A 22,930-nucleotide genomic window follows, 5' to 3' on the forward strand; every position below is an offset into this window, starting at 1 on the left:
CACTTCATCATGAAGAGTGCCATGGGATCTTGAATGACTGTAAGTGATCAGGGCCACCTTGTTTTTACATTTTATCTATAATTCTCACCTGCATCAGCACAGTTGGGCCCCAGCACTCTGCAGGCATATTGAACAACTTGTTAGCAACTATAAGGGTCCATGTCCGTTTGCCTGCCCCCGTTATGGCAGTTAGAATAAATGAAGTGTTTAAAATCATGGATAAATTAAGCAATGTTTACTACTGACCTGAAAGCTGAGTATGTGTTTTCTTGCTTTTTCTTCCCTTTTTCAGGTTTTCCATTCCTTTCACACAAACTCTTTTTTTACCAGCAACTTTCCCTCATTTCTTTTTTCTGTTTGTTTTCATTTTCTGTACATTTTTTCTCCCTTTTTATTTTCTCCTCTTCCTCTCCCTGTTGGCTTACACACTGCTTGCTTGCCTTTTCCCTTTCAGCCTCCATATCTTTCTTTACCTCCAAATTTCCTACACTGCCCTTTCCCTGAATCCTGCATTTGTACTTCAGTCTACTTTCCAAACACTGGCTTGCCCCCTCCATATTTGCCTCCCATTTCACTGTAGCTTATACTTACTTCAGAATGGGTTCCTGGTGCAAAAGATCTTGGGCTCGCCTGCCTCCTCCTGGTTGCAGTCTGTGTTCCAGTGTAAGGTTGCCATATTGCATCCACCCTTTAAGCATCCTGATTTCAAACCTCCATGGGCTTGAGGGAGGCTGTGGATTGTGCCTTGGGCCTCAAAAGCCTAAAGAATTGTAGAGGTTTCCAAAGAGTGGATAATCAGACAGACCATATTTATTGTGATACTGGGGCAAAAGGGTAAGTCATGGAAGGAGCCTCAGTCATCTATCAATTGCTTTTGATGGATTATACTGTATATTATAAAAGCAATTAGAAATGGAAAAGATCCATTAGTTTACGTCGTCTATCCCCCCTGCCAGTGTACGAGTATTGTCCACAACATAGTATTGTATGCTTCGTCCATTCTGATTTATTTAACTTAAGCAACCTGTGTCTTTCACCTCCTGCCTAAGAAGGATAGACTATATCTCAAGAATCTCATAGCTTAAGAATATTTCCAGAACTTTAGCTTACATTTATTTTTTCAGTTTCAGCTAATTATATTTGCTTGGCACAACATAAACAATTGTTTTGTGTTTATATCCTTCCAATACATATAAAGAGGTAGAACAGATATTATTTAATGTTGAAACAAAATAAACATATTTAGTTCTTTGTTTTCCTCACAAACTCACATCCCTTTGAACTTAATGTCTGGCTAACTTTCTCTGAGTTCCTGCCAAATTATCATAGTGTTTCTGATAGCTGAAGTGCTCAGAACTGTAATATTCTAGATTGTTGACTAGACTGGGAGACTCGCCAGTGCTGCATTGAGAGGGGCTTCCCACTATGTTGTCTGTGATGTGACACCTCTGTTGGTTCTTGTTGGTTCTCAACAAATCGTACTGAAAATTCATACCCAGCTTGTCGTTCAGGCCATATTACCTGGTGGTCTTTTTCTGCTTGATTGCTGGCCTGGCTTTCTTGGTTTTTCCATCCCACTGAATCTCTGTTTGGGATTATTCCTCCTCTCCTCTCACCCCAGGTGTATTAGCTTGCATTTATATGAGAGAGTTGTTTCTGGTGTACATTTCAAACATCTTTTTCTCTTTGTATTATTCTCTGTTCTCCCTGGGGTTCCCAACACCTCTTAATTCAACACCATCTGCCACTTCACCAATCATAGCTCTGTTTGTTTTGTCACTCCTTTTCGTTGTTATGTAAATGGCTAGGTCACTTCAAAGCCATTTTCATAATGGGAATAAGCCCCATTTCCTTAACCTTTTGGCATAATTTAGGTTCCTATTACCTGTTATCTTTGCTGCCCTACATTGCACCTTTTCTGATATGCTTTCTTTGACACATGGCGTGGTGATCAGCACTGTGCATGGTATTCTACATGGAGTATGTCTAACATTTGCTTTACACCATAAGATCACTTCTTTTATTATATATTAGATTCCCATTGATATTTTAAATAAGAATCTTGTTTGCCTTTTTTAATGGCTGCTATGCTCTTGACTACGAGTTTCAATGCATTATTTAATCAATCTAGCTATGTCTGGATTTTCAAAGGTGCTGAGCACCTGCAAATCCTACTGAAGTCAATGGATGCTGTGTGTGCTAAGCAATTCTGGAAAAAAAAAAAAGACCTCTAGGCATTTATACCAACCTCTTCACCCCAGTAACTGGATGTTTAACCAATGACACATCTGTACATGAACACCTGCCCGATTTGTACTCACAGAAACCCGGGACTAAAATCTTTTTGGTTGCTTAAAAACTTCAAACCACATTTATTGTAAATTCATGAAAAAAGAAAAATAACACAGATCACTAAACAATTACATCTCAATGTAAAGAACATGTCCAGTGATGTGCAATCACTCAGATATTGAAAAGAATATCTAAATAAACTGCTATTTCTCCAATAGAAATCTCATTAAATAAAAAAGATGTTTATTTCCATATTTACAGATTAAAAGGCTTATGCATTCTTAAAGCATTGGTTAATGTTTAATAGGTCTATCTCTTTAAAAAGAAAATAAAATGTTTCAATTCTAAGAGTGCCCTTTGGAAGCAGCTCACAATATAGTCTATTTACCATCGTTGAACAACTCAGTAACCTTCCCTTGACCACTGTAGAGCTTTGGTTCTTCTATATTCCATGCTTTCATCGAAGAGCTTCTGGAACTTCCACCTACAAGATAGTGGGGTGGGGTGGGGGGTTCTCATTAATTTACAATACTGGCTGGAAAAGAAGCAGCAGCGTGGTCTGTCCCGATATGTATATTTTGCTTAAATAATATGACAGTGATTTACATCCGTTTCTAAGGTGCCTGTCACCATAGTACATGGATGCCATTAAACATATTTAGAAGTACATTCATTCACTCTGTGAAGAAGACTAGGGTACATTTACATTGGAGCTGGAGGTGTAATTTCTCTCTCAGGAAGACATACCCGTGCTAACTTTCATTGAACTAGCACGCTAAAAATAGCAGTATAGCTATGGCTGCATGGGTGGCAGGAGTGGCTAGCCAACACAAGTACAATCCCATCTGAAACCCTAGGTACGTACTCGGGACAGCTAGCCAAGCCCACTGCCCATGCAGCCATTCCCATCCCTACCTCCATAGCTTAATGCTATTTTAAGAGGTGTCAGATCGAGGTGTCTTATTTCCTTGAGCAAGAAATCAAGCCCATTTCACAACTCAATTCTGAAGAGAAGGCTTTGCTGAAAAAGACTAGCTTTGCCTGAAGGTGGCAAAATTTCACCTCTGGCTCATTGCTTGCTATACTCCTACAGCGACCCTCTACTGAGAATCCCAAGCCCGAAGAAGTCTGAACGTGGGTTCTGTCAGCACCCTGGGTTCTGTCAAAACTGAGGTCAAATTAAAATGGAAAGCGTAGTCATGAAAGCAGGTTTAAAAATAAAACTATTCCCAAATATGTACTTATACTGATATTTCTTAAAGTGTAATCTTGTATTAAATATCTATGCTTTAAAATTCATGATGCATGTTTTGGATTATGCCATATTTGAGCCATAATCAGTTATTTAAATGTGGTCCTTACTTACCTGCTTTAACTGTTTTATGCTGCTTCCCCGAATTGCTTCCATAAGGCTATCATGAAGAGACATTTGTGGGGTGGAGGGTCGGGTAGAGGGTCGCGATCCTTCTTCTGATTTCTTGTCTGAGACTGATCTTAAGGAATTTTTAATTTCTTTCAATATGCTATTCTCATGCTTTTTGGTTTTTTTGCCTTTTTTCTTTTTGTGTCCATTTTGTAAGGCATTCTTGGAGCTCTCCTGTTGTTTGATGACTTTAGCTATATTCCTTGTTGGCGCCTTTTTCTCTGGAACAATGGGGGGAAGAGGGGGAGGTGGTGGGGGAGGGGGAGGAGGAGGTGAAGGTGGAGCTGGAGGCTGGATTTTGACAGGCTGAGCTTTCTTAGGTAGTTTTGGAGAGGACCAAGGTGAGCTCTTAGGCGATGCATAAGGTGAGGACCCAGGAGTTCCTTTCTGCAAGGCTTTGGTCTTTGGATTGATTGCTCCTTCACAACCAGACTCTTGCTGTTTTTGCTCCTGCATACGTTTTTGCCTTTGTTTATCCATGTTTCTTGTGAGGATACTTGTCATGCTCATTCTTGGTCCAGCAAGCTCAAAGTGGTACCCTAGCTTCACCAGCGTGGTATTGTCTTTCAACAGTTTAGCTATGTCCATTTCAACCTGACTGCCCATGATATGCCGTTGGTTGTGGAATCGTAGTTCTGTTAAAACCTTGTTATTCTGCAAAGCTCTCATGATGGCCAATATCCCTTTGCCTGTGATAAAATTTGAATCAATGTTCAGACTCGTTATATACTGATTCACTTTTAACATCCCAGCAATAGCAATTGCCGCACTATCATCAGCACGAGTATTGGCTAGATTGAACATCTTAACCACTGTGTTGTTCTTGAGGGCTTGAGCAAAATGTGTAAGCATCTGTATGGTGATGTTTTCAATGTTATTTAAGTTGACTTCACTGGTGTCAGGGTCATTGTTCCTAACTTTTTCCAAAGCATCCTCAATAACTGTTGGGTTTCCACAAGGGTGGATGGCACCCGTTTTAAAGCTCATGTCTTCTGTGTCTTTGCCACCATCACCATTGATGACATTTTCATTTTCCTTCTGGATGTTGCATTTCTTGCGTTTCAAGTGGTCAGAACTCCTGTCACTTTCACAAGTCACAGTCCTTTCACAAATTGCAGCATTTTCCTTTTGTTCTGAGTCATCTTCATCACTTTCTTCTTCTTCTTCTTTTTCTTCTGCTTCCTCTTTTTCTTCTTCCTCCTCCTCTTCAGTGTATGCCTCCTCGGAAATTTCACTGTTAGTTCCTGTGAAATATTCTTCCTCAGTGTCTTCTGAATTGTCGTCTTCTTGCTTTGAATCCTGAACAGGAATGTAGGTGTCGGTATTAAACATGATAGCAAAAATATTAAGCTTTACTTTGATTTTCCCCAACAGCAATTATACTTAAACGATATGAAATTAAAGGTTTAAAATAAACTGACAGAAGCATGGAAATTTAAGAGAACTGAAAAAAATCTCATCTGATTTAATATTCTTTTTTTTTTTAATTTTCTCCCCTTTCTCTAGAGGCCAAATCCTTGGCATCAATTGGCTTAGTCTACTGAAGTCAAAGGAGCTATGTTGATCTACACCAGTGGAAGATCTGGCCCATGACACTGCAACACAGATATACATAAAATTACCCATTAGTTGATATATTCACAATGGAATGTCAGATGGATTTGCCCTATCTGAATTTCCATGCTTATGTGGGTTTCACTCAGACAGACTTATAGTACACCTCTACCCCGATATAACGCCGTCCGTGGGAGCCAAAAAATCTTACCGTGTTATAGGTGAAAACACATTATATCGAACTTGCTCTGATCCACCGGAGCGCGCAGCCCCGCCCCCCCTCCTCCCCGGAGCCGCTGCTTTACTGCGTTATATCCAAATTCGTGTTATATCGGGTTGCGTTATATCGGGGTAGAGGTGTACTATGTTTTTCAGAGTGGCCACAACCCATCAGCTACATTTTTTATGTGCAAAATGACATACTCCTGTTTAATGACATGGAGTTTAGGTACCCAAATTATTGCATGTCCCAAAACTCAGACTTCCATGCACAAATGCTATATATGCATTTAAATCAGTTAAATGGCTGCCTAATTTCACACACAAATACCATTTTCACATGAAAATTTGAGCAAAAAAAAAGGGGGGGGGAATTACAATAGCTGTCCACCCAAGATTCTGGATGGACAATTTTGGGTGTGCACACTTAGAGGCTGTTTGAAAATATGCTCCATAACGTTACGCTAGCATCACTTTAATACTTTAACAAGTTCAAAGTTGTGATGGGACTGACATGCCAAATTCAGATATACATACAACTGTCCCAAAGTTCAGTGGTATTCCTGGAATTTGGGCTAGTTGCAGAGTGCACAGGGCCAGCTCCATGCCTATGCACCACTAAGGTTTCATTTCAACTCCATTTTGACAGCTTAAGAGGCAATGAAGTGCTGCAAAGGTCTTGTGCTGGTCCTTGGCATACAATTGACCTTAAATCCCTCGATCGCAAGAGCTCTACTCTAATAAATCCATATAAATAATCTAATAAATCCTATAAATCCATAATATTGAATTTTTAGTAAAATTCTGGGTGAAAAACAGAGGCTCTGCATGTGCTGCTTTATTAAGTTGAATATGTTAATCCTTATAAAATATCCCATAAGGATTGGGTCCATGCAACGTACTTACAGAGATGCTGTTTTTGATTTTGACAGGAGGCATGCAAAAAAGTTACCAAAATGGCAAGGCCCTAACCATCAGTGTTTAAATCCCCACATAACTGCTAATTCAATTTAAACAAAGTGTGGTTAATGATGTGTATATATATCCCTGCAGTATTGACACCTTGCATGCTATCTCATAGTCTTGAGCAGATTTCTGTGGCAGGACACATACAAAATAGGGTTATCATCATTATCACGCTTACAGAAGCTTGACTATGGAGGTACAAAAGGCATCAGGGTAACAAACCATGGGCCCAATCTTACAAATGCTCTGTGTGATTCACCGGGAGCAAAAAACATGTAGAATTTGCAGGATTGCGCTGATCCTAAAATGAACTCTGTGCAGGCAGGCCCCTGACCCCCCCCAAAATCCATTGACTTCAATGCCACTGCCTCAATAGAGCTCATTACAGGGTCAGGACCTATATCTATAATTTCAGTGCATATACAGATAAGTTTAAAAGTTGAGAATATGGCTGCTGCACAGAACATCCCCTTTAATTCCTACACATGTATCTATCTAGACATTTATAGCACACTCTTCAGTATGGTCTCTGAGCGCCTATTCATGACTTTGTAATGTACTAATTGTGACTGATTGGTAATATTCTACAGTGACTTTAGAAGATTAGTGTGAAAAAAAAACCCTGCCAGAATTGTGTTTGAAGTGCGGGGGGGGGGGGAGATTCAATTCTCTTTCATATTATATCCATCCTTCAATTTCATAACCAGCTGTAAGCATTAGCAGTAAGTTTAAAATTGCTACTTCTCTCTTTTTAAATTCTTCAGTGGCTTGCTCTCTGTCATCTTGATCAGAGTATATCCCAATGCACACTTGCTACAGACACCTAGGGCGAAATCCTCACCTCACTGAAATCAATGAGAGTTTTGTTGTTGCCTTCAGTGTGGGGAAGATTTCACCCGCAGATCCCGCTTTATAGACATCAGATGGCAGGGTGTTGACGTTTATGGATACATTTTGTAGCTCTCTCACCTCCAGAGCAAAGAGTGTGGGTTTAACTGACACATTACAGCAGGCTCATACCAAATGCTAACCCAATATTGCCATTTGGGATGAAAGTTGCTGCCAAGTCAGAAATCCTGCCTTATGGACAGGACACCACAACTAGGACTTCTCTGGCCATTTCTTATTCCTGCCTGGATGTAAATTAAAGATTCAGTTGAAAAAAGTAAGTGGCTAACTCTGCTGTCCTGTCCAGATGTCCATATCTCAGCAAAATAGGTTCTGATGTCTAAGGCTATGTGAGCTAGTGCTTAGTGTATAATGGTGGTTGTATTTGCCTACACAGACATTACAACCAGTATAACAGACACTATATGTAATCAAATCCTGTGCCCAGTGATTCTTCCCTGATTGTAAGATAACAGTATATTCATTATGCAAAGATGGTCCAACTCATCCCTGGTGTAAACACTTTGTAGTCTGTAGATCCAGAGTGTTAGCATTTTTAACAGTAACTGACTTATGTGTCCAATTCTGCCACCCTTAGGGCATGTATCCTTGCAAAAAAAGGTCCTTAACTCTGGTCAGCTAACTCAGGTTAAAATAACAGTGAAGACACACAGTGACTTGGCTTTTAACTCAGGTTAGCAGCTTGAGTTCAAATCCATGCTACCCTATAGGCTTTAACTTGAGCTGTTCACCTAAATTAAAAGCCAAGTTGCTGTATCTTCAATTTTACTTTAACCCAAGTTAGTTAGCACGGATTAGCTAACCTGCGTTAAGAACACACCTTTTTTTTTTTTTTTTTTTGCAGTGTAGACATACCCTTAATCCTGAAATCAATGAGACTACTTGCCGAACAGCATACCACTCCCTGTGAGCAAGCGTGGCAGAGTTAGGTCCTTAATCACCCGAGCTCAGTATGGAACTTTAGCTGCAAAATCATTGGCATTCACACAGCTAAAACTCCATGCTGTGCTTTGAAAGTTATAGTGCATGTGTTAAAAAAAAAAAAGTTGCCTTTTATAGTGCTTAATCCTGAGAGCAGTTTCAGCAAAGTGCTGGGTGGCCTCAACACACACCGAAGTCAATGAAAATTGAGGGTGCTGAGTATCTCACAGAATCAAGCCCTTAATTATTATTACTGAGTTATACTGCTCTCGGCAACCAGCATCTATTGTTACTATTTATATAAAGCTCCCTGGGACAGATTGCATGATGAGTACTCTATTAATATGTTGATTGACTGAATACCAACTCCAGGCCTCTATGCTTATAAATTCCTCCAGCTGTGTTCTGATAAGACAGCACACAGTGTGCCATTGAAATCATCAGATATTAGGCCAGATTCTCAGCTGGTGTAAATCAGCATAGTTCCATTGACTGCAATGGAGCTATGCTGAGTTACATCACACAAAAATCTGACCAGTGGGTTCTGCTGCACTTTTTTGCCCAACCTCTCCTCTGCTAAAAATTCAGAATTCTCTTCCTGTTGATCATTCTTTCAGTCTATTGCTCCTCAAAAAACAATACTGATTATTTATTGATTTCATAAGAGGAAAAAGCAGTCTACTAGCTTCCCTCTTCCCCCCCAAAAAGGTACCTTACCTAACAACTTATGTGGTTGGCTAGAAGCACACACTAATTTGTGCCTAATTTTGTAAAATCACTTTAACCATTGCTATAATATGACTTATTTTAACCACTAATGCCAATTCCTTTTACAGGATTTTTTTCCCCAAAAGAGCTTTTAAGGCACTGCAAGACCAAAAACAAAAATCCCCTTTGCCAATTTACAGCACTCTAGCAAAAGATTGTCACTAGGACTTTTCTTTAAAATGTTGTAGTGGATCAGAAGAAAATAACAATGGTAAGTGATGGAAAGTCATTGAAGAGTGAGCCTGAATATTTCCAGGGCACAGTGAATGCTCTGAAATCCTACCTTTTCGCATGCCCCCAACCTTTCTTCTTCTAGGAGTTTTCTGGTCTCTTTTTCCCAATAGGCCATCAATGCTTCCCTGCTGAAAGTTCCTGTAGGAGTTTTCTCTGTTAGATTCTTTTGTCTTTGCCCCACTGGAAGGTTACGGTCGGGCTCAATATCTTCTAGCTCCCTCTCCAGCTCCTTTAGCTCCTCGTCAGTCAGAGAAGCAAGGAGTTCATCTTCATCAATGGATTCATATTTACTAAGCTCTCTTCTGTAGCCAAAGGTAGACATGGTCCCGTTTGGTCAGGCCAATAGAAAGTTGAAATAATTAGGCATTCAAGAAAGCTGAATCAAGTAGGCTGTATCTCGTTTGGTCGGCAACTGTTTCCCTGACTAGCTGAGGCACCCTTTTAAGAGTCGTCATGGGAGTTACTACAATGCATGAAGGGATGAAAGCATGCTCTGTTTTAAGCATCAGACGTCAGCTAGACATTTGGACAGATAGATTGTCACATCACTAGTGTTTGCAGGTCCCTTAAACAGGGGGATTATTGACACACTGACCATTACCATATTTAGTGTAGCCTGAGAGCAGGAGAGTGTATTAGCCCATGTACTTAGCAGGGCAGAGGGGAATGGCAGGAAATAAAACAACATGCATAATTACACTGACTTTGTTCTCAAGCAACAATGGAAAGGGAACAATAAAAATGCACTTTAATTCTGAGTTGCTAGTGGGGGTGGGGAATAAAACAACTGCACAGCTGTTAAGGGAAGTTCCACTCATTTTCATGGTTATTTGGGGGACCTATAATGTTATCAGGCCAAGGCTTTGTGAAGACTTTGTAATCAGCAGTAATGTAATGTGAAGCCAAGCAGGTCAGCATTCCAGAGTTTACGGAAAGCACCACTCCGGGTGTCGTACATAGCTCCTAACTGACCATACAACTGGGCTATTTATTTTTATTTCAATTTTGAAAAATGATCTGAGGGAGAATTAGAATGACAAGTTTATTTGAAGTCAATATGATTTATTTAAAATTAAGGATTACAATGTGCCACTCATGTTAATTGGATTTCACAAGGCCTTATTGTGGAACTCGGCCCTAAATTCCACAATATAACACTATCACAGCTCTAACTTTGGCAGAACCAAGCAGGTATAAATCTATAATGGCTATTTTGCAACTAGCTGCATCTCCTTCTCTTCCAGGGGTAAGTGCTCCTTAACTCCTGTTATGCGTTCCTTTTCTTAATCCTAAAGAGATGGGACAATATCATAGCCATAAATTAATGCAAAAAACTATGTCAATGTGATATTACTTTTGCACACTTTGGCACCCAACAGTAAGAAAATACAGAGTGAAAGCTGAACATTCGACCTTCCCTCTGCCCCTTCATATGTAGGCACTGTAAAACGGGCTTTAAATACACAATCATATGGTATTGTTCAAATAATACATGATATATCACTTTTTTCTATTAAAAGTGAAAGATACTGAATGCTTAAACCAGAGCCGCCGTTCTCAGACATTTAGCCCAGCACTGTGTGGTCTTCTTCAAGCCTGTGCTCTTGTCCTTAACCAGGAGAAAGGTTGTTTTAGCAGAATAAGTCAGGAACAAGGCAATAAAAATACACAGTGTCTCCATATACACACTCATACCAAGTTCTTTTTATCTCATAGAGTTTTAAGAGTATATTCAGTGCAAGTGGAAGAGGAGGAGGTTTGGGACCACTGGTTTTGTTCAGTACCATCACTGTTTGTTTGGTTCTTTTTAGCATGGTGTCTAAGACTAAATCTGTGATGTTCATCAGGATATTCTACATCTATTTGCGGATTGATTCTTCAGTGGCACTGGGCAGAGGAGATATAGCCACATGCTGTTCATATACAGATTTGGTTAACAAAACCTAATTTTCCTCTTATGATTTTAATTTTTTTATTTATTTCACTTGTTTTCATCTGAATTTTCATACAGTTTAGTATCCTACAGAAGTGGGATCAAAGCTGGGGAATACAAAATTAATCAATGCATAAGGTATTCATGTAAAAGTTTGAAGTACTTAGCAAAGCCACGTGACTAAAGTAATGCACTTGGATTGTCATGTAATCAAATGACATATGTGTAGGGCCCTACCAAATTCGTGGTCCATTTTGGTCAATTTCACTGTCAGAGGATTTTAATAATTGCAAATTTCACGATTTCAGCTATTTAAATCTGAAATTTCACGGTGTTGTAGTTTTAGGGGTCCTGACCCAAAAAGGAGTTGTGGGAGGATCGCAAGGTTATTGTAGAAGGGGTTTGCGGTATTGGTACCCTTACTTCTGTGCTGCTGCTGGCAGTGGCGCTGCCTTCAGAGCTGGGCGGCTGGAGACCGGCGGCTGCTGGCTGGGAGCCCAGCTCTGAAGGCAGCGCCACCACCAGCAGCAGCACAGAAGTAAGGATGGCATGGTATGGTATTGCCATCCTTATTTCTGTGTTGCTGCCAGCAGAACTGGGCCCGCAGTCAGCAGCCACCACTCTCCGGCCGCCCAGCTCTGAAGGCAGTGCAGAAGGGTGGCTATACCGTGACCCCCCCCTAAAATAACCTTGCAACCCCCCTGCAACTCCCTTTTGGGTCAGGACCCCCAATTTGAGAAATGCTGGTCTCCCCCATGAAATCTGTATAGTATAGGATAAAAGCACACAAAAGACCAGATTTCATAGTCCATGACATGTTTTTCATGGCCGCAAATTTGGTAGGGCTCTACATAAGTGTGTTCAGATTGCTTATGCTGGCTAAATCTTACCATAACCTGAAAACAATGTGCCACTCATGTTTGTTGTCTGTTATAGAACTAGGTGCCATCATTGCAGCTTGAGCTACTGTGAAGAAAACAAAACTTGTGTCAAATGTGTCCAGATGATACTTTGGCACAATGGTAGTTGTACACATTTTTCTTTTGTTAAGATGACAAACTGCAATTAGCATATATTACACCTAGCCCAAACCTTTGAAATATATGAAAAAATGAAAGAAATAATATGTATTGTTTATTCTTTTAACTTTTGTGTTCAGGAGTTATGGCTTTGATGGTAGAATGGATGAAATGCAATTTCTGCTCAATATATCTGTCAGAATTCTCAGTTTATTCCTTCAGTATATTAAGATGGTAACCTGCTTGCTACCATTTGAGTTTGTGAAATAGCAGCACAACGCAATCTATATATAATGCCCAGAATTTCTACAACAAACATTCTGGGTACAGCTGGGCAAAAAATTTCTGATGGACAAATTTTCTGTCGGAAAATACTGATCTGACTAAATTGAAACACTGGGAATGTATTGGGAATGTATTAATTTTGTCAAAAATTTTCAACAGGAAATTATCAACTTTTTATATTATTGTTTCAATTATAATTATATTTATTATATTATTAAAATGATTAAAGTCAAAACAAAATGTTTTGATAAGGTTCAAACAAAATATTTTTGGAGCATTTTATTTCACAGAAAATTTCAAAATCTTGGACTATTCTGTGGGATGGAAATTCCAGTTTTTGACCAGCTCTTATTTGGGGGTAGATTCTGTGTTTGGTCTCCTGAAAGGTGCAGAACAGAAGGCACAGGCCAAGAGGCGCAGACCCCAAAGCGTCTTTAAGAATCTCCTTTCACTTATGGCGGCCTCCCCATAGTTCTTTATGGGTTAAGTGCTACAGTGATTCCCCCTCATACCTGTAACATACTGTCCTGACTCTGGAATGGCCCCTGTACCGGGGGCTGTGAGGATGATTACCACAGTAGCATACATTGGTCTTATGCAGCTGCTGTATTGGAGGAATTGTCCTCTGGCCAGTTATAGACCCCATATACTGTGGGAGTGGCATAATGGGGCCACAGTGGTGACCAGAGTCTGGCTAACTATATAGTTTATTATTTTGTATTGTGATAGCTCCTTCAGAGTCTATTAATCAGCACTGGGGCCCCACTGTTCTAGGCAGTATACAAACACATAGTAAGAGACAGTCCCTGCCCTGAAGAGTTTGCAGTCTAATTGACAAGACAGAAAGACACACCAAGATTCAAATAATATAGGAACTGTCAACACTACAAAACCTGAATGGAAATATTTCTCACAACTCACTCCTCTCCTCCCCCCAAATCTATGTAATGGACACACACACACACACACACACACACACACACACACACATTAATTTACATACAGTATATAAAAACTGGCTGGTAAGGATACAAAAATGACTTTATCACGCACCTTTGACAACCTCAACTGCCCACTTATCTATCTCCCCGAGACTAATTCTACCATTTCACACCCTGAACAGATTCAAACAGCAGCCAATTTTTTAAAATGACCTGCCAGAAAAGTATTTCCTTCTTCTTCCCAAACTGTGGATTTCCATCCCCCACCCTTCAGTATTACTCCTGGCTGAGGCCCAGGGTGGGCAAGATGAAACCCTGGACCAGTGACACACAATAATGATACAGCTTTAATGTTGAATACCTTGTGGCAGTCTAGTGCTAGGAATAGAAGTTTACAAAACTGGAAAAGGGCGATTCCCAGCTTCCCATTAGGAACTAGCACATGGCTCTAACACTGGAAGGGCCTAAACTAATGGATTTTAAAGTCATGAGATTAGCAAATATGGAAGAGCTATTTTATGTCATTAGGGATGGGGTTACGGCTGCCTCTGAGTCCTGTACAATTGGACTAGTGACAACTAAGGCCTCTGACTACAAGTTGAGGGATAAGGGAAAAGCCCCAATAAACTTTTTAAAACTTGCTAGAACATTTGTGAAACAGATTTTCTACTACATACTTGGTATATTACACTCCAAAAACTACCTTATACAGAACATTATTAAGGTTGCAAAGTCAAGCACTCAGAAGCCTATGCAACCTTAATTTGCCCCCTGGTGGGTATACATTATGAGACAGGCTGTATTTACATAATCACATGCTATATTTCCCACAGGACCCCGCCTTGTTCATTGCACTGGATGAACAGTGCTCTACACTGCAGCTGGGAGTGAGCCTCCCAGATGGGTAGACACACCCATACAAAGCACAGCTCCCATTGATTTCAACTGCAGCTGTGAGTGCTCAGCACTTCTGCAAATCAGCCACCTGAGTCTGAAGTCAGGCACCAGAAAATGAGGAATACACAATTAATGTGAAAAGTTTGGTTGAAGTGACCCAAGTAGCGTCCCATAGGAACTCTGTGGAAGAGACAGGGATGGAATCCAGTTCTCCAGGGCAGCATTCAACTGACTGAACTTTGAGAACATCATCTCTCTTCTTACAATCCCCTGCCTCATTCAAATAAAAACATAAGAACGGCCATACTGGGTCAGACCAATGGTCCATCTAGCTCAATATCCTGTCTCTGACAGTGGCTAGTGCCAGATGCTTCTGGCAGTCAGAGGTTTAAGGACAGTGAGCGCATGGGGTTGCATCCCTGACCATCTTGGCTAATAACCATTGATGGACCTATCCTCCATGAACTTATGTAATTCTCTTTTGAACCCATTTTTGGCCTTCCTGGCATCCCATGGCAATGAGTTCCACAGGTTGACTATGCATTGAGTGAAGAAGTACTTCCTTTGTTTTAAACTTGCTGCCTATTAATTTCATCAGGTGACCCTTGGTTTGTGTGTTATCTGAAGGGGGTAAATAAGATCTCTCTATTCACTTTCTCCACACCATGATTTTATAGGCCTCTATCAGATCCCCACTTAGTCATCTCTTTTCTAAGTTGATCAGTCCCAGTCTTTTTAATCTCTCCTCATACAGAAACTGTGCCATACCCCTACTCATTTTCTTTGCCCTTCTCTGCACCTTTTCCAATTCTAATATACCTTTTTTTGAGATGGGGCGACTAGAGCTACACTCAGTATTCAAGGCATGGGCATGCCATGGATTATATCATGTCATTATATTTTCTGTTTTATTTTATATCCCTTTCCTAATAGTGCCTAACATTCTGTCTGCTGCTGCACATTGAGCAGATGTTTTCAGAGAACTATCCACGATGACTCTCTTTCTTGAGTGGTAACAGCTAATTTATACTCCATTCGTTTATATGTATAGTTGTGACTACTTTTTCCAATGTGTGTGACTTTGCACTTATCAACGTTGAATTTCATCTGCCATTTTGTCACCCAGTTTAGTGAGATTCCTTTGTGACTCTTTGCACCTTCACATCCTCATTAACAACCCTGCTACATCCCCAAAGCAAGTCTATCCTGTGCACCAGGGGTCAGCAACCTTTCAGAAGTGGTGTGCCGAGTCTTCATTTATTCACTCTAATTTAAGGTTTTGCGTGCCAGTAATACATTTTAACGTTTTTAGAAGGTCTCTTTCTATAAGTCTATAATATATAACTAAACTATTGTTGTATGTAAAGTAAACAAGGTTTTAAAAATGTTTAAGAAGCTTCATTTAAAATTAAATTAAAATGCAGATCTTATCAGTTTAGTGCAGTGGTTCTTAACCAGGGGTGCACGCACCCCCTGAGGGTGCGAGATGCCCTTTCTGGGGGTGCGAGACACGCGAGATTTTTTTAGAAGGTAAATCATCGAAAACACAAATTAAGCACAGGCACATAAGTACAACTACTTTGTTTAATCAAACCCATGTATTTATTAACATTATACATGTTTTTTAACGATTACTGTAATATACAAAGTTTTTAAGTTTTCAAGTTTTCAAGCTAATTGTAGTGTAATTTTTGATAAGGGCTGCAGAGCGCTGGGCTGGCTGTCGGTACCCCAGGCTAGCAGGAGGGCTGAGCAGGGCCGGCAGCCCGGACCCCGGCTGGCAGGGGGCCGGGCGGCTGGAACCCCCGACCAGCAGCAAGGTGAGTGGGGCCGGCGGCTGGTATCCCAGGCTGGCAGCAGGCTGAGCGGGGCCGATGGCCGGGTCCCCGGCTGGCAAAGGGCTGGTGGCCGGAACCCCTGACCGGCAGTGGGCTGAGCTGCCGGCCGGGGGTTCCGTTCACTCAGGCCGGCAGTGGGCTGAGCGGGGCTGGCGGCCGAGACCCCGGCTGGCAAGGGGCCGGCGGCCAGAACTCCAGACCGTCAGCCAGAACTACAGCCCTCCATACCTCCCACTGGTCTTGCTCTTGTGTCCTCTCAATTTGGATCAGAAGCTTCTTGCTCCTCCAAGCTGCTAGGCCCAGAAGGGGGAGTATTGAGAGTACAGGAGAGACGGGGGCCCTGATCTCATTTCAGGTACCCAAATCCAGTCCCAACACCATCTACAGCAGCCCAGAGCTGCAGGGAAAGTCCTGCTCAGCCTCAGACTGAAGCATGTTTGGTGTGGATAGAATCTTCAGGGAATTTAGCTTCTAAAATCTGAGAAGTCTCCACTAAGCATAGGCAAACTGCAATTGTTCAAAGGCTTATAACTTGGCAAGGTTTGGGCATAGTTCTAAGGGGATGGCAAAAGTCACATTCCTGACTCAAAGCCCTCTGCCAAGATTATGTTTAGGACATAGGTGGTGGTGCCTAATGGTCAGAGCCATGAAGGTGGCCAGGCCTGGAAGTTAGCGCCAAGCCAAGCTGGAATCAAGAATCAGGGCCCCGGGGTACAGCTGAGAGAAGAGCTGGGCAGGGGCAGGCACAGGCATGGAACACGTTGAGCAGCCAGCAAGTTCTGGGTACTGCTGGGTCAAGTAGGAGCTTAGTTCTGCACCTCCACCGATCAGACGGTGCAGTCAATCAGGCAGCCCCTGCCAGAGTCAGCTATGCATATTATGTTGCTAGGAGACTGACCCTGCTGCAACTTGCTCCCTGATACTGCTCCCACTCCTGCCAAATTTCAAGTCCTTGCTCTGAATCATGAGAAGCGGGAGGGTCAAAGAAAAAAAATGGCCGAATTTTTTAATACAGGTAAAATAATGTATTTTTCCCTAGACTTATTCTTGGAAATGTCTGTTTTGGCAGAAATTTTCCCCAGAACAAGCCAGCCTGAGGCAGACACCCAGCATGGCAAATTTTAGCCCAATCAATTAAAATTTGGCAAAGTTATAAGCAACTGAAAACAGGCTCTTCGAATGGGAAGTGTCAGGCAACCTTAATAGTATGTGGTGTTGCCAGCCCTTCCAATAATAAAGAACCAGAAATGGTGGTGTTTGATTTTAAAGGTTTTATTGGTAGTTATTTAGGATGAGGCATATCACTCAATCTGGCTTCAGTAATATACCCATCTAAAACTCATACCGATAAAACCTTGCAAAGTTGCAAAAGCCATGCACAGAGGGAATGCACATCTTTCCTTGGCTTACAAGCAGTAGAATAGTCAAGGCTAAACTGAGGTTGCCCACTTCTCACTGGGCAAATACAAGCATTTAGTTTAGATTAATTTACCCACTTCTTTTTTTAACCACTGCTTACAAGCCACTAGAATCCCTTGTACAGCCACTGACTAACTTGCACGTTTGTTTCATGCAGGACGAAGGATGTAGAGTAAAGTTAGGAATTACAACCATTTTTATAAGTTCAGGATTTGTTCCCACATTTGAAGATACTTTGCATATAAGTTTCTTTTCATGTGTGTGTCTTTCTATAGTGTCTTTCCACACCACCTTTAGCCAATGGTAGTAGTAGATATATGGGGCTTAAGCCCCTCATTGGCAACTAATATTTAGGGCAGACGTTAATCTTTTCTCTCTCTTATGAACTGTTTTCCAAGTTTTTGGAAAGAGGGGGTCCTTCCAGACACTCTCCCCCTCCATTTCATTTCCACCAATTAAACTGTTTCAAGTAACAGTTTGAAATTTTGTCAGGTTTCTAACAAGTTGCCAAAGTTTAGTCATTTTGACCCAATAGTTTGAAAACCCATGTGCAATGCCCGAAGGGTGAAATTCACACCTGTGCAGGGGCGTATACACCACAAGGTCCCACTTCCACTTTGGTCAGTGGAAAAATGGTCCACAAATAACCAAACTATTGACCAACCTGTTCTCAAAGTATGTGCAATGGCCTGTTGTCGAGATGCCATTTAGTTCCGTCACAGAGCACAAGGGAAGCCTGCCAGACATATTTTAGATTGTAAAGGAAACAATTGAATTGGAATCCCATGCTTCAGGAGCACTGTTCAATTACAATGCATGTTTAAAACAATATACATTTATGCAACTAAAAAGGACATCTGGCTCTCCCCTTTATCTCTCTCCCTCTGGGTTGTTTTTCCTCTTTCTCTACCCTTTGTTTCTCTTCTTTCCCTCTGTTTCTTCATCTAGGCCCTTACTCTCTCCTCCACTTGCCATCCTCCATTCTGTTCTCCCCCTATAATTTCCTTTCTCTCTCTTCCCCTCTCCCTACTGCATGCCCCGTGTGCATTCCTCCTCCCCCACTGGATGGCCCCTGTACTCTCCCCCCTTCCCCACTGCATGTCCTCTGCGCTCTTTTCTCCATCTTTACAAAGGTGCTCCTAGGTGCTACTCCTACAGTTCCAGTGTGAATGCATAGTCCAATCTGACTGATCCACTGATAGTAAGTATTCTAGGTGTGTGTAGGTAGCAGTATATTTGCTTTCGCTGTGAGTAGTCACATACCATTGCATTCAGAAGTGCCTAAACCTTCTCAAAGTAGTTCAGCCTAAATCTGCACTTCAGAGGCCTTTCTTTAAAGAGAAAAGGTCAAAAAGAAGAGAGAAAAAGTCAGTCTTGTGTGATATCTAAACATGGCTGTAAGACAGAGTGATGGGACAAGCTGTCTCTGCTTTACCCTAGAGACAAACACAACTCTTGAAAACTGTGCACACTGAACTGTCCTTGGAAGCTATGTGTCATCACCTACATTTAACAGTGGTATCAGCAAAGCAAGCTCGATAAAGCATGTGTTGAAGGCATGTGAAGGAATAACTTTTCAGCTGCTTTTCTCTATGCCAGATGATTCCATTGTTGAGATCATCTGTCCTGGTGATTTTGTAAACAAGGAGTCACATGGGAGAGAAGGCTCCTTCCCTTCCATCCATGCTGAGGAAAGACAAAGAGATGAGAGTTTAGAGATGGGCCTGAGCCAAAATCTTCCTTCCCTTGAAAACTAGAATTAGAATCTGGATTTCACAACTGATCTCCATCTCTATGATAGTCCGAACCAAAACCTCTGACCTGAATACCCCAGACTTGAAAGGGCACATTCCAGATTTAAAACCATTAGTGAAGTTTAGTACTGATAAATATGAAATGCAGAATACCCACAAACTCTAACCCTAGCCATCACCCTAATCTTAACCATTAACTCTAACCACCTCCGTTACCCTGACAATAATCTTAATAGCAAATGCTGTTTGAGCCCTAAGCCCTGCTTTTGCCTTAACTCTAAAGATGACCATATTACCTTAAGGTTACCTATAACTGCAAATCTAATTGTAGCCAAAACTCTAAACAAAGCTCAAGCCTAGCCCAAATGTAAGCCCTAACACCAATCAAATTATGGTGCTTATTCCTTAAATGAAATAGGATGCGATGGAGTGCCTACCCTACACTTACATGAAAAGGGTTAACTGGAACTAGAGAGCTCTATTAATGTACCTGGCTGCACCTGGAGGGTGGGCAACAGCAACTACTGATGAATCCCAGGGAGGGGAGGAGCTGGGAGCTAGAATAAAGAGAGGAAGTGTGTAGTTGTAGCAGAGGGGGCCACAGAGAGAGAGAGAAAGGGAACTCTGCAGTTTCTCCCTGGGCTCAGAGTGTGGGAAGAGCCCTGCAAGGTGTTCAGTTGAGGAGCAAGAGGGGGATAAAGGTCAAGCCTGAAGAGGGCAAAAGGGGGTTTATGTTTATACTTTTATGCTTGGATTTATTGGGGACTTCTACAGGATAACCCTGTGAATCCTAGCCCTGCAAGAAAGGCAAGCTTGGAGAGGCTGTGGAGGGACCTGCTAATAGGCTCACATCAGAAGAAGCACAGAGGAGAGTGAGGGCCGAGCTTCCCCTACCAGCCAAGGATGTCATATTTTATGGGGCAGAGGGGCAGCTGTATATGCTCTATTTCTCTGCCACCACCACCCTCACCCAACTTTGTAGGATATAATATAATTACATGTTCTATATGTTAACACAACTTTGTTGTCCCCTCCCCCCAATTTTTCTGAAATGATGCCCCTGCTGCCAGCCACTGGGGAAGGTAGTGGGAAACTGCCCTTGAGAGAAGGAGATAAGAGATGACCAAACCCTGAGAGAAAGATGTGAAGATCAGGGTCCGAGCCAACAATCCTGATGTAAAGACATTGGACTTTTTGTTGTATTGGATTTTCTCTTACCCCAGAAGGAGTGGATTTAAACGCGACCTGGCCAGAGGGCTGAGTCACAGGCAGAGACTGACCAATGTGGAACAGGAGCAGCTGACAGCAAGGGGCACTATACAGGCCATGCTCAGCCATGAGAAGGTGCTCCAGTTGTGAGTCCACTCTTCTATAGCATAGTATTACCATTAATCTTGTTTTCTCACTGAAACTTAACATGTGTATCATACTGAAAGATACTTGTCTCCAAACCTGACAGTTTTAAAAGGATGTGGACATTGGTGGTGTCTTAGAGCAAGGAACATTCACGGGTTATTTTCCAAAAGAGAGATAATAGGGACCAGGCTGCTTTGACCCAAATGAGAGGGTCTCCTCATGAAGAATTCTAGGTGAGCTTTCCCGTTACAGAAGGATGCTATGTGGCATAGATAGGCTTCTGGAGATCTGGGCCCTGCACTCAGAAGGGAAATTATGCAGCATTGGCTCCCACAAAGCAGCAGGTAATAGTGTATGAGGCCAGCCAGCTGGATGGCTGGGATTGATTGGGCTGCCTCTCTTGGCAAGAAGATGAAGAACTCATGAGTGGTAGAAAGATGAGTCAGTTCTTTGGGGGAGCTAGCAAGAAAAGTGTGAGAATCTGTCTTGGCTGGGAGGAGCACTCTGCCCAGGGAGGGGCACTGGGAGGAAAAGTTTGTTTGGAAAAGGCAGAGGGGATCATGGGATGTTTGGAGTGATCCAAGAACCAGCCCACCTCGATTTGGAGAAGCAAAGCTCATTGCCAGGTGCCCTCTCGTTTCAACTACCAGTGACCCAGATGCTGATGGTCTGTTTTATTACACAGCAAACCTTGAGTCACATCAGACTTTCAATATTGTCTGTTGATGAAACAGGCACTGTGCTAATAAAATAAACCACCCCTTGTACTTCTTCTTTGCCTCGCTGAATAAAAATAAAATAGAGAATCCAATATAGGCAAACAAAAGTTAAGTGTACAAAGGTTTCTTCTCCACTCTCCTTTTCTCCCCATACAGTTAACACCTCCTTATCACTCTGTGTTAGTAAAATAAGAATCATGTCCTGTAATGAGAGATGAGGCTGTTACCTTTGATAGCACAAACTATTTCCATCTGGCTTCTGCTCAAAGCAAATACTTCTCCACATCTCTGCTGACCATACACTTCCTCAATATCAGTTACTACAGTGCAAAAGAAAGATAAAATAGTGTATATGATTATGATGATGATCTTATTTTCATATAGCTCCTTTTATCCCTCAGGAGGGTTCTCAACATGCCTTACAGGCATTACCAGCAGATTTATAAACTATATATAGAAACCACTTCACTCACTGCTGAAGTACAGACACGCTTAGGGTGAAACACAGCAGCTGTTTTGAAGCGGCACAGCTATACTGCACAACCGTTTAGAACAGGAAGAGGAGAATACAGTCTGTGTCCCACTGAAAATGCAAGAGGCAATATTTTAGGTAAACAGAACATAATTATTAAAAGCGTAATGCAAAGAGAACACTATAATTAACTTCTTCTTTCCTAATGAGTGCCATGGGACTAAGGCAAGCATAACATACTCCTTTGGACGTTTGGAAAAATCTGATCATCTGCATGTTCAATTGAGAGCTGGTATTTATTAAATTATTATGTAATTACAAAAAAAAAATGTCTGGGCTTAATCCGGTACTGAGTTCCTCAGAGGTGGGAAAGCTACAAAAAAGTCAGCTACTGTTCCCTGACCCTGGGGACAGCTAGAGGCCTAACAGCCCATAGTTTGCATTTCAAACCAAAAGGGTGCTCTATTTTCTATACCAATAGCAGCACTACATCTGTATTATTTATTTGATACACCTCTTGTTTCCTTTGCTCATCTAGTTCCCAAGTGATTAAAAAGCTGTGCATTTTTGCTTTTAAAAATGAATAGCAAACAAATCTAAAAACACTTGTAAATGAAGACTGTAATACATGGGGATCTAGCTACGAATAGATGTACAATGTAAGGGCAAAATTCTCCTCTCTGTTGCATTGTCCTTGTCCCATAAGTAGCGCTCATATTGACATTAATGGGAGTTCTGGCCACCATGGAATATCCTATGGACATTCTCAGTGCAGTGCAGACAAGAGAGAATAATTTTGCCCTGAGGCTGTATCATATTCAGGGGTTTTAGGTGAAAATATCAATTATGTATCAACTATGAAAGCAAAATCAATGGTTTGTACATGTCACTAAAGCTTCACTTTATAAAACCAGCCTTAGGAATAGTAACAGTTTGTGTATGTTTTATTATAACATATTACGATAACCATAAGCCACAGATGCCTGCAGCACTATTCTTTCCCTGATTTAT

The 22,930-nt window shown here is 41.5% G+C and overlaps 1 protein-coding gene across 1 annotated transcript; it reads right to left on the minus strand.

Annotated features, from left to right (window-relative positions):
- Positions 1-2,341: 2,341 nt before the first annotated feature.
- Positions 2,342-9,738, minus strand: LMOD2 (leiomodin 2). The gene is made up of 3 exons (XM_024214727.2): positions 9,336-9,738; positions 3,659-5,014; positions 2,342-2,776 (listed from the first exon to the last, which is right to left on the minus strand). The coding sequence occupies exons 1-3, from the start codon at positions 9,606-9,608 to the stop codon at positions 2,750-2,752; spliced, it is 1,656 nt and encodes a 551-aa protein (XP_024070495.1). The 5' UTR covers positions 9,609-9,738; the 3' UTR covers positions 2,342-2,749.
- Between the last annotated feature and the right edge of the window lie 13,192 nt (positions 9,739-22,930).

This window comes from Terrapene carolina, unplaced genomic scaffold, assembly GCF_002925995.2.
Source record: "Terrapene carolina triunguis isolate 2854851 unplaced genomic scaffold, T_m_triunguis-2.0 Scaffold68, whole genome shotgun sequence".
NCBI lineage: Eukaryota > Metazoa > Chordata > Testudines > Emydidae > Terrapene > Terrapene triunguis.

Coding starts and splice junctions, on each gene's coding strand:
- LMOD2 (XM_024214727.2), bottom strand. CDS start 9,608: ATGTCTACCTTTGGCTACAGAAGAGAGCTTAGTAAATATGAATCCATT. Junction 5,015..9,335: donor GGTTGGGGGCATGCGAAAAG/GTAGGATTTCAG, acceptor ATTCCTGTTCAG/GATTCAAAGCAAGAAGACGA. Junction 2,777..3,658: donor GCATAAAACAGTTAAAGCAG/GTAAGTAAGGAC, acceptor ACTATCTTGTAG/GTGGAAGTTCCAGAAGCTCT.